The sequence below is a fragment of the Salmo salar genome, chromosome ssa10, assembly GCF_905237065.1.
Source record: "Salmo salar chromosome ssa10, Ssal_v3.1, whole genome shotgun sequence".
Classification (NCBI taxonomy): Eukaryota; Metazoa; Chordata; class Actinopteri; order Salmoniformes; family Salmonidae; genus Salmo; species Salmo salar.
Window position 1 is genome coordinate 25,368,231 of NC_059451.1, and position 15,265 is coordinate 25,383,495.

At 44.9% G+C, this 15,265-nt stretch overlaps 2 protein-coding genes across 3 annotated transcripts in view; one reads left to right on the forward strand and one right to left on the reverse strand.

Annotated features, from left to right (window-relative positions):
• Positions 1 to 2,923, forward strand: part of gpc1a (glypican 1a) — a 47,760-nt gene extending 44,837 nt beyond the window's left edge. The window contains exon 9 of the mRNA XM_014216575.2: positions 211 to 2,923. Coding sequence (XP_014072050.1) covers positions 211 to 416 — 206 coding nt within the window. The 3' untranslated portion in view covers positions 417 to 2,923. The remainder of the gene's footprint in view (positions 1 to 210) is intronic.
• On the reverse strand, positions 1,164 to 13,072 carry ankmy1 (ankyrin repeat and MYND domain containing 1). Of its 2 annotated transcripts, XM_014216572.2 has the most exons (19): positions 12,390 to 13,072; positions 12,010 to 12,156; positions 11,407 to 11,891; positions 11,054 to 11,270; positions 10,761 to 10,937; positions 10,010 to 10,644; positions 9,598 to 9,769; positions 9,235 to 9,375; positions 8,933 to 9,082; positions 8,730 to 8,837; positions 6,757 to 6,888; positions 6,545 to 6,658; positions 6,249 to 6,414; positions 6,008 to 6,155; positions 5,878 to 5,904; positions 5,477 to 5,631; positions 3,877 to 3,942; positions 3,528 to 3,638; positions 1,164 to 3,361 (listed from the first exon to the last, which is right to left on the reverse strand). In XM_014216572.2, the coding sequence occupies exons 1-19, from the start codon at positions 12,594 to 12,596 to the stop codon at positions 3,177 to 3,179; spliced, it is 3,543 nt and encodes a 1,180-aa protein (XP_014072047.1). In that variant the 5' UTR covers positions 12,597 to 13,072; the 3' UTR covers positions 1,164 to 3,176. The 2 variants fall into 2 exon arrangements, with proteins under 2 accessions (XP_014072047.1, XP_014072048.1); XM_014216573.2 differs by lacking the exons at positions 3,528 to 3,638; positions 3,877 to 3,942.
• Between the last annotated feature and the right edge of the window lie 2,193 nt (positions 13,073 to 15,265).

Genomic DNA, 15,265 nt, shown 5'->3' on the forward strand with positions numbered 1-15,265 from the left:
GAGTGACGGGTGGGGGAGGAGGGCTGATGGAGGAAGGAAGGGCTGAGACTGTTGTAGACAGTGGGTAAGAGAGTACGAGGTATTGGGTTTGGGGATGGGGGGGTAATGGATGTATAGGTTAGAGTTGGGAGTGTAGCAGAAAGGTCTTGAACAGCTTGGACTCACTGATATCCTCATTTCAATTAACCAATGCCTTTCCCTTGTCCCCAGGTGATGATGTCAGCGGTTCAGGAAGTGGAATGTGTACAGGCGAGTCATGTGCTCGTAGCGGACCTCGTGTCATTGTGCCCAAAACAGACAGCACCAGATACTACAATCCTCCTGAGAACAAGAAGGTGAAGGGCACAGGAACCCAGACCCACCCATCTATCCTCCTCCCCCTGCTCTCATTGGCCACACTGCTGCTCAGGCGATAATGAACAGGTGGTGCATCCAATTGAGACTGTGTTTTGAGATGGAATAGAAGAGGAAAAAAGGGGGATTGGTGGGTAACTTTGCCAAATAGGAAAGGATTGTCATTGAATAAATGGACTACCTTTTATTTTGATGAGAAAAAAACAAAGAACATTAATATTCCTTGTTTTTTTTGCTTGTTTATATTTTTTTTATGTGGCAAGTAGAGCTGGTCTTTGGCTTATTTTTATTGTTTCTATGCTTGGGTGGTGAACAAGGATGGTTCACATGCTAGATGTGATGTTTGGATGGCACAGGCTTCTTAGTGAATATGCCATTCTAATGTAAAGTCAATGTGACCTTGTTGCAATGTTCTAACAATGCCAATAACTTAACAGTGATGTTGTGAGAACACTGAAAGCCGGTTTGGTGCGTATCTACAGAATGCTCATCGAACACATTCGTTTTTTTTAACTCAATCACAGTGACGAGGGAATGTGGATCTCTCAAGTATCTATTACATAAATAATGGTTTATTGTAAAACCCTTGCATCAATAGCACATTAATTAACACAGCAGCAGTGACATATCTATGTCATATCTTAATTTGACCTCACAAAAGGACAATAATCTTGCAGCAACAGGAAATGTGAATTACTATGTGGATTATAATTAATATACATTTTTGTAGGGGTTGATACATGATTTTTTCATTGGGGCAAATCAAGGCTGACGTTTTAAAGTGGAAATTACAAACTTTAGAAGCCTTTTAAAAACTCTTAATACATGACAAGTTTGCATTTCCTGCTGCACAGGGACATTCTGTGATAACAGAGTGATTAAATGAAGATAGGAGATCTGTAGGTCTGTGAAAGCAGGTGGTATAGTATAACAATCTAGCCGTTCTCTATTGAAGGACTGTAGAAAGCCGCTTCCGTCATACTAGGCCTGGAAGCCTCTCTGTGTCTGATATTTTATTTGATCAATCTGGTCTTCAAACTTCTAAAAGCCACCATTCTGTTAGCAGTCAGGCGTTGCACAGCTCACTTAGCCAGCAACACACATAGAATAAACACACTCCAAAATAAGCCCAACACACATACAGATCACAAGAAGAATTTTAAGCATAGTTGTTGGTTAGTATTGTTCACTCAACACATCCTGGCGACCCGTCAAAAAAAGGAGAGGTGCCGCTTTTTATACATATTTCCTATCTTGTAATATAATGTAATCTATTATCACTAACCCAAACTTAGGGGTTTGAACCTTCCCCGCCCGCCGTATGCACAGCTGACTACAGCTGGATGTGGAGCAGGAATGCCTTGACTAAATCACTGTCACACATTCTCCAAACATTGCTAGAATGTTCCAGGCAGCACAGTGACATTGTAATGAAGGTGCAGTCAGTGATGTGAGTGCATTGTTGTTGGAGCTGGCTCATGTTCCCTCCGTCACACACAGGAGGACCATTTCAAAGTGTCTGTGTGTACAGTTAGTCTGTCATAGCAGAGAATAAATCTGATGTAGTGGCATATTGTGTATGTATGGCCAATAGTGATTAAATTATAAATTGTTGGGGGTGAGACATCCAGACCGTACGTGGATGCTAGAATGGAGAAGATCTGGTGACAGTGTCCGTTAATGTAACACAGTGTATATGTCAATGTACTGGTGTACGGTATGTAAGTGTGTGAGTGCCTGTCTTTGACTTTGTGTAAATCTGTGTGTGTGTGTGTGAGAGACTGTTTGACTGCCTGCATATAGAGGCACAGCATGAATGGATGCATGTAGAATGCATGTTAAGACTGTGTGAATACAGCTCCTGATTTCCCAGGAGAGAAACATTGAAAACTGAGCTAAAAGAAACGTAAACAGAAGACAGAGCATGATTGCTGCTTTCCAGTCTTGATCATCATCCCCTAAATTTGCACTGCCCCTGGTCTCTCCAACACTTCCAGGCCCACTTCCACTTCACCTGCTTTTCATGTGGTTCCATGGCACTTACAGTAGCCTGTAGATTTGGTGAGATATTTAGCTCTTAATAAATTTAGGTGGAATAAGAAGCCCATTCCTCGTTACCTGCAGGTTCTTATAGCTCTTCGTTTAAAATACTTGTGCTAACAAACCCAACACTGGGGTGCTCAGCTCAACTCCCAAGCCCAATGAACACTGAGAAATCGATGAGCAGGCCCTCTCAACACACACAGAATCCTCATATGGAAAAATCAATGGGAGAGAAGCGCCATGTTGAAGTGCTGATTGATTTGGATACAGATACAGGCTGGCTGATTACATAAAATGTGTGTGTGTGGTGTGAATGTGGTTTTATGTGTCAGGGTGTGAAAATCAAGGGCCACAATACAGTGGGAGGCATAAGTAAAATGTGCCAATTTGAAAAATAATACAAAATTCCCCTTTTGAGGTTCTTGTGATTGAGCAACAATGCCAAGGTGAAAATATGTCGACATGCTGTCGTTGTTTTCCACCATGAATTGTGTCAGCTATTATAAACGTGATGACATTTTAAAGATGTCCGACTGAGACTGACTGTTATTTCTAATGGCTTCTTCTGGTAACAGAGTCACGAGTCAAAGGTACTGGGATGCTGTCCAATGATTCCACATTTTATCTTACTGCACATTATCATGTCTGTCAAGTCATGTGGCATACAGTTTCACATGAAACCAAGTCACCACTCACCACACTCCTCCATTTATCTTTCTAGAAAATATATTCCATTCCCAAAGTACTTTAATATATCAGAATCTGTCTCTGTGTAGCTGTCAGATGAAGCTGTAGTTCTCTTTCAGGTTTCCATAGTGGCTCTCTGGGAGTTTCTGGTCCAGGTTGAGCTGGCCCGTCTTGGTTTTGGCCCCGGCTCCTAAATATCGTCTCAGAGTGGCTGGATCCTGAGAGCCCTCGCTGCTTTTGGCCTTCCTCATAGAGTTGTTTGGGTCTTTGGGCTTAGCTGCAGACACAAACACAGAGCCGTGCTTAGTCCCAATCTCTCTATCTAAATGGGTCGTAACTGGCAGACAATATCCTTATCACATCAGAGACTTTCACTTATCTATTCAGTACTTTGAGATAATGTCCTGTAGTGAATATGGTGCCTTATCTTACTGTAATCCTACCCTGTAGTAACCCTCTTGCCAGCTTCTCCTTTAACCTGTCACGCTTCAGATGGACCTTCATCTGCTCTATCAGCGATGCCTTGGTGGGGTTCTTTTGGGATTCGGCAAACACTGGTGTCACAGCAACAGCAGCGTCATCATACATACTCTACTAGGTCACTGTCTTTAATACACTTAAACTGTAGTGTACAGTGTGTCAACATAGATTTTGACTTCTGCTTTTAGGAATTCTATCATCTAATTTCACCCTCAAATGTTTTTTCACTCTCCAAGATATATAGCAGACATCTTCATACATAATCATCACTCACACTGTTTGCTATATATCTGTTTTACACCATGGCCTTACTCTTGACTGTGCTTGGCTGTCCTTTTCTCTCCTGAATTAGTAGAGTATTTTCACTATGGGTGACTCCTGTAAAGAATCAACATAGGACACAAGCTGACTGCATGACCCATCTGTGCCTAGTTCTTATTTAAAGCTCAAATAGCCACTTCTCAGTATCAATGCCATGTTAACAGGTTCGATCAGTCTGTGGAGCGTCACTGCCACCTAATGGTCGATAAGTAATAAAGGCATGGAGAAAGCTGCTGTACAGTACAGCAGGGGTTGTCAAACCTCTCCTCTGGGAACCCCAGACCTTCCATGTATTTCATCTATTCCAGACCTAGCACACCTGATTTAAATGGTCAACTAACCATCAAGCCATTGGGCGTATTCCTCTGCCCAGACGTTGCTGATGCATGCCAGATCTTACAACGCCTGGATTGGTATTTTAGGTATCAGCTTATCATGTTATAGCAATCTGTCAGTCGACGACGTGGCATGCAACCATTGGTTGATGCATGTGTCTGAGCAGGGGAACGTGACCCTTGACTAGGTGAATCAGGTGAGTTAGTTCCGGGCTACAACACAATTGTGAAACGTCTGGGTTCCCAGAGTACAGATTTCAGAACCACTGCAGTACAGTATGTGCAACTGAATGACTGCAGGATTAAACCATGCACTTCCATTATACAGTACATACACTGAGTGTACAAAACATTAAGGACACCTTCCCAATAGAGTTTTGCCCTCAGAACAGCCTCAATTTGTTGGGGCATGGACTCTACAAGGTGTCGAAAGCGTTCCACAGGGATGCTGGTTCAGCTTGACTCCAATGTTCCCACAGTTGTGTCAAGTTGGCTGGTGGACCATTCGATACACACAGGAAACTGTTGATCGTGAAAAACCCAGCAGAACCGCAGTTCTTGACACAAACTGGTGCACTTGGCACCTACTACAATATCCTGTTTATTTATTTAACTAGGCAAGTCAGTTAAGAACAAATTCTTATTTACAATGACGGCCTACCCCAGCCAAACCCTAACCAATCACGGCTGGGTGTGATACAGCCTGGAATCGAACCAGGGTGTCTGTAGTGACGCCTGAGATGCAATACCATAGACCGCCGGGCCACTCGGGAGCAGTTAAAGTGCACTTAAATCTTTTGTCTTGCACATTCACCCTCTGAAAGGCACACATACAATCCATGTCTTAATTGTCTCAAGGCTTAAAAATCCTTCTTTAACATGTCTCCTCGCCTTCATCTGCACTGATTGAAGTGGATTAAACACGTGACATAAATAAGGGATCATAGCTTTCACCTGGTCAGTCTCATGGAAAGAGCAATGTTTTGTACACAGTGTATATTACATCAACATTGTGAAACAGTGTGTCTATTAAGCTGACTATGGGCTCTTTGACATACTCAATCACTTGAGGGTTAGGAATGCAGATTAGTTTAATCAAATGTGCTACAGAACAGGGAAAAGCTAAAGTTTGGATGTTGGAGTATAGCTTCATATGAACTTGTGTTTTAATGACACACAGGGATTGATCGGTTAGTTAAAGGTGTTGGCATGCTGTGTGAGGAGGTGATTGGGGGAGGTGGTGTTGTCCTTCCGACCTGGTACACGGACACACTCATCCTTGTGGCGGTCGTTCCAGGCCTTCATCTTGCACATCTTGCTACAGTAGAACACCTCGTGACAGCGGCTGCAGGCGATCAGGACCACACCCACAGAACGGCCACACTGGTAGCAGTATTTAAACAGGGGCTTCCTGTAAGCACCACATATATATGCATGTATAAATATCAGATAGAGCACAGTGTGGGTCTAGCCTCATGTAAATGCCATAACAATGACTTTGCTGCCATCTAGTGACTAAAACTCATAGCTTTCAATGTGTTATTTACTAGTCTCAACTCATACAGTAGCCTACTTTACTAGAACACGTGTGTGAAACCCTGGTAAATGTTAAAAGATGTTCTGAGACAGCAGTTAAATCAATTTAAGTATAGTTCACCTGACAATCACTGCCTTACTTCCCCGTCTGGAATGAGAGGAAAGATAGTAATTCTTTAAAGAAATGAGTAACTTGAATTTGAGCGGTAACAGTAACTGTGTTAATGTGTGTGTAGTGGGGATGCTAGTACCTATGCTCAGCCCTATGCTGTTGTTCTATCTGCTGAGGGAGAGACTCTGTGCTGTCCTGCTCCTGGGAGAGAACCACTCTGGCTGCCTTGTTCCAGGGAGGAGTGGCTCCTGCTCCAGTGTACACAAACTTCTCTGTGGGACTAACACCTGCCACAGATACACATATATTACATGCACATCACAGATGTACTCACACATACATTCACAGTGACACACACACATGGTCACACACACACATACTGCTGATGCCCAGGCCCTGCTCCCTCTCTACACGCTGTCTCTCCATCCTGATGACTGCCTGACGCAGCAGGTCTCCCATCACGCTGAGGATCTGTCTGCGGGCATTGTATGCCTCTCTCTCCCTCTGGTTCAGGGCATGGTACGGGGTGTGGGCGATGCGCCAGTCCTGGGAGAGGAGGCACCAGCACTTCTACTTTAATAACACCAGGTAACTACTGGAAGTGCATGGAAGTCTATAGTATGTCTGTTTCTGAGTATAAGGTTTGAAGTATTGTACAGTTGTGTTGGTACTGTACCTGGTGAAATGCATAGTGGGCGTAGTCCACAGCGGTGCCCACAGCACACCTGCGGCCCTCACCAACCACCACTGGCATCAGTATGTTGGCACCAGCCTTCATCAGTTTCTCCAGCTCGTAAAAAACAAACAAAGACACTCCTGATGTGCTGCATTTAGTGAGGAGAAGAAGCAGTATAGTGTGTATGGATGCAGCCTCCTGAATTTGCTTACCAGCTTGGTTCTGTTGCGGAGGTGAGCCGCACAGTCGTAGCTGATATTGGTCATGGCACAGAGGGCACTGCCCACCCGGCGGGTCAGGGGGAGGTTGGGGTCAGCACCCCCAGCCAGCAGCTCATCAACAGCCTAACGAGACGTTCAGTAGAAAAAAGGAGGTCAACGCAAGAGGGAAAGACAAGGCTGAAGTCCTATACAGTCACAGTGCGCTCTGAAAGTATTGGGACACATTTTTGGGGGTTTTGTCTCTGTACTGCAGCACTTTCTAAATGATACAATGACTGAGGTTAAAGTGCAGACTGTCAGCTTTCATTTTAGGGTATTTTCATCCATATCAGGTGAAACGTTTAGAAACTACAGCACTTTTTGTACATAGTCCCTCCATTTTAGGGGACCAAATTCATTTGTCACAAATTCCCTTTGAAGTAGTCAAACGTTTAGTATTTGGTCCCATATTCCTAGCATGCAATGATTACATCAAGTTTGTGACTCTACAAACTTGTTGGATGGATTTGTTGTTTGTTTTGGTTGTTTTTCAGATGATTTTGTGCCAAAAAGAAATGAATGGTAGGCAATGTATTCATGTAACAATTTGAGAGAAAGTTAGACGCTGAAATATCATACTCCCCCCAAAATGCTAACCGCCCCTGTAATTATAATGGTGAGAAGATATCATACCCCCAAGGCATGCTATTTGTGCGTCTGTACATTTCTCACTCATTATTATTCACGATTAATTCAGGATTATCTGTCACCATGGTAGCATCCACATTAATGTAGAAGTGTTTAGAAACATATTCTATTATTATTTACAATAAAAATGACTCAAATGACACAATACATTATTTACCATTCATTTCTGTTGGGCATAAAATAATCGGAAACAACCAAAACAAACAAACAAATGCATCCAACAAGTTTGTAGAGTCACAAGCTTGAAGTAATCATTGCGTGCTAGAAATATGGGACCAAATACAAACACTTTTGACTACTTTAACACACATAAGTGAACATGTCCTTTTGGTCCCCTAAAATGGGGGGGGGGTTCTATACAGTTCACCAGATAGGGATGAAAATACCCTCAAATTAAAAGCTGACAGTCTGCACTTCAAACTCAGTCATTGTATCATTTGAAATTCAAAGTGCTGGAGTACAAAGCCAAAATAACCAAAAAATTGTCACCGCCCCAATACTTTTAGAGCTCACTGTATATGGGATTGTTAAGACTCCTGCCCCAATAAATGCCTATCTGGGTTGCTGTTGCCTCACACATCCACCCCTTCCCCACCCCATCCTTCATCTCAGCCTGACTGTGTGTGATTCACCAGAAGCCTTTCATGTCCCCAGCAGCACTTCCAACTCCTCTCAAGGATGTGCTGCCTTCCTCCCTCCCATCCAGCTAAAGTAGGCAGCCTCTCTCCTTCCATAATCCTTGTAAGTTTAACACGCCATTGTTACAGCAAATTAAAATCTGTTTCCTTTTGTTGGAGAAAAAAACATTTCTGATTCAAAACCCCTCGGTCTGTGACTGAATAAAAGGTACAGAATGAATGTAACAGAGCAGACACATTTCACATTGTGCCATGAAAGGAGCTGGTTAAGATTTACTCCTCACATATTATAAAAGGGAATTCATGTACTCAATGGCTATTGAGGAATGATGGGGGGGGAAGGAGAGGCAAAATGCACGGGAAATAATGATAGAGCCATTCTCCATTAAGTGGTGGGTGTAAAACACAGCAGGAAAGCTCACTGAACAGTCATGGAGAGATGGGATAAAAACCCTAGGCCAAGCTCAGAATGATTACATATGGGGGGGGACTAGGGGAGGTGGACAGGAGTAGTAGACTGGTAACACACTTGTTTCAAACTCCCTCCCAGAAGCATTTACAGTAATAAGTGTGTTTTGCCAAATGCGTAGGTGTTGTATTTCTGTCTTGGCCTATTTAAGAGAGAACTGAAGCCCTTACCAAGTCATTGCCGCTAGCGATAGCTAGAGAGAGGGGAGAGTGGCCACTCCACAGGAGATTGGTGCTTGCCTTGTGAGAGAGGAGAAGTGACACAACCTCCCTAGCATTCTGAAATACACACACATGAACAATATCACACACATGCACAATACCCATACACAACGTCATAACTTTACACTCTGAAGACTAGTGTCAATACTCACAGTGTAGTCCTTGTCTCTCTGGCAGGCCATGTGCAGAGGAGTCCTGCCCCCCTCTTCTGGGGGCACACTGGAGGCCATGTAGAACTGAGACGGGGGGCCGGACGACGTGGAAGACTTATTCCCAAAACCAGCCTGGGGCTCCACAGGGTTCTGGGTGGTTGGTGTGTGTGCACGTGCATGCGTGTGTTGTTGTTGTTCGTTTGTATAAAAAAATATAATAAGGAACCATATCAGTTATGAACCATGAAGATGAGGCAAGTCTCAGGCAACAACAGAAAACCCTATTTTACTCCTCTGCTGACCTTGTCCAGCTTAAACACCTCGTGAGCGTCTTGGGCGGTGACATCTGGGTCTGCCACGGCGTGCAGCAGCAGCTCAGTGATTTTGGGGCCCTCTGCCCCGGGGAGAGCTGCAGCGATGTGCAGGGGGTAGAAACCCCTTTGCTGGAACACATGAGATGAGAGGCAATATGAGTGTAATTAATCACTGGAATAGACCAACCAACCACCCTCACCTTCTGTTGTCACTAAGCCATTCCAGCAACCACAGTCATATTGAAACATCAACTATGTGTAGTCAAAGACACTCAGCTAGGAGAAAGCCATGTGTTTTGTTAGTGGGGCTGAGAGTGAGAAAGAGAAAAAAGAAGGTGAGAGATAGCCCACTTCTGAAGGCAGGCACATATCTGTGCGTGCTCCACACTCCAGCAGACGCCTGACAGCTTGGATGTGGCCTGCCTTGATGGCCAGGAAGAGGACAGGCATGGGCACACTGGAGGCGTTAGGGTCTGCTCCCCTGTCCAGTAGCAGCTTCATGGTGGTCCACCTTCCCCTGTGCCTGTACAAAGAGATGGGGGTTAATCTCCTCCACCCTAACATGATGTCAATCAGCACATCCCTTTTGTTTGTTTATTTATAGGACGATTCCATTGAAGTATTTTCTCCATGGTTTGCAGTTTTCACATAGCACATGCTTTGAGATAAATCCACATTTATGCGAGTAAGGACAGCCTCTTTAAAATTAACCCACAATGTTTCCTATGAGCTCAGAGCAGAGCCCTGACTGTCCCAGACTCACTCTGTCTTCATGAGGGCCATCTTGCGGACGGTCTCCTGGGTGTCAGCATGTGGTACCAGGCCCGATCGGCTTAAGGCCTCGGCCGTCTTCTGCATGACCTCCTCCGTGACATGGATGTGGAAGCTGGCCAGGGAGCGGGTCGAGTCAAACGCTGGGTCAGCCATAAGGCTGCCTCTCCTCTCCCTCCTCCTCCGGTCCTCCTCTGATCCGGCCTCTCCCTCCTCCTGCTGCTGGGTCAGATCATAAGAGCCACCCCCCTCATGCCAGGGGACACAGCCCAGTGGGATGTTCCCATCCAGCACCTGGATGGAGCGCCTTTCCCTCACCACCATCACGTCCATGCGGTCTAGGTCCAGGGCAGCCTGGTCACTGCATTCCTGGAGGTACTGTTCATCCTCATCCTGGTCAGCTTCTCCCTGACAATAACCCTGGCCATTGTAAAGGGACAATTGACTGTCATTACACTGGCCACGGTCCGTTGCCTCGTTATCAGCCTGGTTGGTGTGGCCCTTTGGAGCAGTGTCGTCAGCCTGATTGGGCTGGTCAGCCTGTTTGGTGGTCTGGGCTCTGTTTTTGGTGGCTTCCACCATGCTGCTCTGAGGACTGTTCACTGATGGGGACCGGGCTTTGACAGCCTGTTTTACATAGGAGTGACAAATAAATATAATGAAGAAAAACAATAAAGAGCTGACATTTTTGAGCAAAGAACTGTCCAAAGAAGGCACGTCAAATGTTTTGGTGCCTCACAGACCTGTGATTTTGCATGGGTCTTTTGTGGGACCTTCTCTGCAACTGTCTCATGGAGTGACTGGATTGGGTAGTACAGGACATTACAAACAGCCAGAGCAGACATGCCCTCACAGTTGAGCTTGTTCACATCTGCTCCGCTGTCCAGGAGCAGGTGGATCACATCATTATGGCAGTTGACCTGTAAAGAAATCCTAAAAGTTAAATCCTGTGCACACAACACCTCTAGCAATATTATCCATTTATATCTCTGTTGGAGTCTCCCCATGCCTATGTGATACTATGTCAGTGCCTTACCGTAGCTGCAATGAGTGCTGTGTGTCCTCGGGCATCTCCAACATCAGGGTGTATCTTACCATCCCGTAGGATGCGATAGACACTTTGCGGGTCACCCAGCGAGGCCTCCTGGATGAGGCCCTCTGAGTTGAGCTCCAGAGATCCCTTAGGGCCAAACCTCTGCCGGTTCTCAGACAGAACAGCCTCCACGTCCCAGTCCAGGGCCTCCACCTCAAACCTGCAGCATGAAGTGACAACAGACAGGCCACTGTGGTAAAGCAGGACACAAAAATAAACCCTTTTAAGACTAACTGTAAGGAGCTTATTTGCTTTCAGACATCTGTATAATAAATTTGGCCTGCGTTAGCGTTTACCTGTGCCTATGGATGTGAGCCTGCATGCGCTGCTGCAGTGGTAAAGCTGCTGAGACATCAGGGTTAGTGTCTGGGTTGTCACAGTGCTCGCCGAAGAATTGCAGGTCCAGCTCCTTACGCAGCCCCCAGGGCACAGGCAGGTGGTCCGAGTCTGTGGAGTAGCGGTCCATGTCTGGGGGCAGGATGAAGCGTTCGTCCTGCAGCAGCTCATGGTAAGGAGAGAGAAGTGGGTCCATGCCAACCTCCCTGGTGCCAGGCTTGGCCTTGGTCTCTGGCCCCTTGGCTGAGCTCTGGGACTGGTTCTTAGGCTCCTTCTTGCAGTTGATCTGAGCCATGTGTTCTGGGAAGGCCTGGAGAGTGAAGCCCCCCTCCAGGGCAGTGCACAGCCTCAACAGCCTCTCCCGGTGCCATAGACCCACGTCCTGATGTCCATCTGGGTATGTCACCACACCTGGCCCAAAGCGCTCGTCTGCATGGTACAACCCCTGTAGGGGTCAGGTTAAATCAAAAGTCAGGTGTTAAGTATTTTATTTCTACTCAGCTCCTCAAGCAGAAAATGTCATAGGTTATCGGTATCAGGTGACACTCATACTCCTGTCCTACCTGAAAAGTGGTGCCATCAGGGAAGGTCTGAATGCCATAGCCCTCCTTCCGGTTCAAATAAAACTTTCCAACAAATTTGAAGCCTGCTGGCCAGGAATAAGTCCCATTTCCATGACGATAATCGTTGTAGAATGAGCCATCATAAAACTACAGAATAAAATGATAGAAATAACTCGATGACATAGGCTGTGGACCCTGTAATAGTGAAAATGTCTTTTAAAAAAGTATAATTGAACTACTTGCGCCAATGTAACAATACCTGCTATAAACAGCGACTAGTAACAAAAGTAGCCTAATGTTGGCCAGCAAGGATTGTATGACCCCCTCCCACAGGGCTATTTCATGACTGTCAATAAATTATTATATTCAAACAACAATACCTCTCCATTTGTCCAGGTGAAGACTCCACTGCCGTGCTTCAAATCATTCACAAATTCTCCTTCATATTTAGATCCGTCAGACCACTGCTGAACCCCAGGTCCATTTCTCTTTTCACGTCCAGCTTTAATGTTAGTCCAATGCTCTCTACCTGCCCGTACTCCACATCTGACAGATGCCTCAGGTGCAACGCTTGTAGAAGTCGCCATTATACACAGAGCGTATTATTTTGTGGAATAGTAGGCTTTCATTAAATTACAAACATTAGCTGACCAAACAAGTTTCCATAAACTTTTACAAATCCTTCAACAGTCTGTCTTCGGGTGGTTTGTCTGTCAGTCAGTGTAGGTTGCCTTGACAACGATGGAAGGGACAGCCCATTTGTTAATCGTTCACAAATAGTCGCACGTTCTCTACAAATTCTGCCTGTTTATAAATAATCCTTACATTCTTGTAGCTTTCTTGTTGAAATGCTGCGTCCAAGAACACCTCGATCTGAACACGTTGGATAAATTACTTAAATCCAGTACATTACATGTCAAATATTATCGAATCTTGGTCCGTCCGAGAGCGAGCATGCAGAGAAAACCTAATCATTGAGTCGACGATCTCAGATGTCAAAGCAAAAGGTCATTCCATTTACTGCAACACAAGTATCATCACACTGTGAGGGCTCCAGGGAATGTTTCCAACACTCCTTGACAACCGAGGCGTCCCATGGTTAGCTACTTATTTTATTGGGCCGCGTCTCCCAGGAGTTTTGCTGTTTACCCTTTAGTCTACACATCCTAGACTATGCAAACTTTTTGGCCTGCTTCTTTATCAATAATGTGTTTTTCTATGTAATTCATAGAAAAATATAATGTGACGTTTTGAGAGAATAATCATGTAACAAAGTTAATCACTTTTGTAGGTCCAGCCTGAATAATGGAGAGTAACAAGGATTCAACGTTTTGCTTTAGTACCTGTATACAAGTCCATTAGAGCCGAACCTGTGTGTGCCACCTGCCACTCTACCTGTAAGGATAAACCTACACCCTATCTTCACTTGAGCCCACATCCGCATATACAACATGTGGGTTGGCTTGAATTAGTGCATAGTGTCTCAGGTATACATGTAGAACTGCATCATTGTCAGTGCAGTAGCGATGGCCAGTTTTTTGTTGTTTAATGTCACAGAACCTTTTTATTAGGTCATCATAATATACATGTTTTCAAATGGTGCTCATACCATGAACTCAAAGGGGCAACAAATACGTATTTACTTTCACAGGACAAGATCCTCCACAGGCTTGCTGTTCAAATACATGACCATTGTAATTTAGTTTCAGCATTGTATGAGAGTGAGAGTGAAATCACCAGAAAGTGGGTTATAGAGAGTCATAGTAAGATAGATAATAATGCTGCTCAGACACATTACTTCTTGCCTCCCATCTTCGGCAGCAATACAGAACCTGTTCTCAGTGGCCAGGGCAGGCAGCTTGGTTCCTGATATCTCTCTGGATGACACACTGTTCAGCTTCCTATCCTTGGACTCAAGTACTGCTCTCGACCAACAGCATGCATCCATTCAGCAACTAACTGTTTTCAACCAGGACCTGACGTCTGCATTGGGAGGAGCACAAAGGTGGCCTTGGGGGGTGTGGGTGTTGTGGCACTAGTCCTGTCCCTACTCTTTGATGTCTTAGCCCACAAGGCAAAAGGGCAGGGGGACAACGAGAATGCTATGAACACTACAAAGATGATCTTTGGAATCAGCAATTCCTCAAGAATTGGGTCCCACATCAATAAATACCTGAAGCTGGTCCCTGAGATAGCCGGTGATATGGACAAGATGGCGGAGGTGACAGAGCTCTATGACCAGTACCAAAAGTTTGAGCTGATTGACCATTTTGAGAGGATGACCAACAAGAGATGTATGGGGTCAGTGGCCATGAAGCAGTGGTTGTGTGGGGCAGCGTTCCACCTGCACATGAGGATCCACGAGATCCGCTTGGGCTCCATTCCATGAGGCTCAGCAGAAGCACTGCGTCTCTCCTACAAGACTGCGTTCACCAGCCTGGTCAAACTCTATACAGCCTAAGTAAGCAATAATATACAGAAGACACCACCAGTGCCAGGAGCCGACATTATGCCAGGGCTCCTGGTCATTGAGCCTTATACAGATTTCACACACAGAATTCAACACAGTCTCTGTGAGTCTAAGGTCATTAGAGATGCTCTGCTGCTTCGGATCATTGCTGCTCAGGACATTGAAGACAGCAAAGACTTCTTTCTGCAGTCTGAACGTGACTTTTATAAACTGATCGACCAACGGGAAGATTTTGAATTGCAGAAAAGAAAGGGAGAGTGAAGCTAAGCGTGTCAGTGAAATCCATGTTAGTTGTATTTTGATTTCAAACAAGTCAATACATTAAACATGGATTTTTGTAACGCATGCAATCACAAACATAGGATATTGTGTCAATCATGATTGTAATTAATGTTAGCTGAAATCTGGAAAGTAATGGAAGAAAAGTTCCTTTAAAAGGCATTGCACACACACAATCCTTGTCTCAAGGCTTAAAAATCCTTCTTTAACCTGTCTCCTTGCCTTCATCACACTGATTTGAAGTAGATTTAACAGGTGACTGTCACGGCTGTCTTCGTGAAGAGATGACCAAAACGCAGATGGGATATGAATGCTCATCTTAATATTTAATTAAAATAAAGTGAACACAGAAAACGAAGAACGACAGGTGCCAGTTTCACAGGCTATACTGAAACTAGCAGTGTAAAATACAACAACCCACAAACCCCAGGTGAAAAACATACTCCTAATATATGACTCCCAATCAGGAACAACGACATACAGCTGTTCCTGATCGGGAGCCACATA

Bases quoted from the DNA above. Each gene is read 5' to 3' on its own strand.
- ankmy1 (XM_014216572.2), bottom strand. From the start codon at position 12,596: ATGGCGACTTCTACAAGCGTTGCACCTGAGGCATCTGTCAGATGTGGA. The intron at 12,157-12,389 runs GTATTGTTGTTT...TTTATTCTGTAG, and splicing joins TCACCTGGACAAATGGAGAG to TTTTATGATGGCTCATTCTA. The intron at 5,905-6,007 runs GTACTAGCATCC...CTCTCATTCCAG, and splicing joins CAGCATAGGGCTGAGCATAG to ACGGGGAAGTAAGGCAGTGA.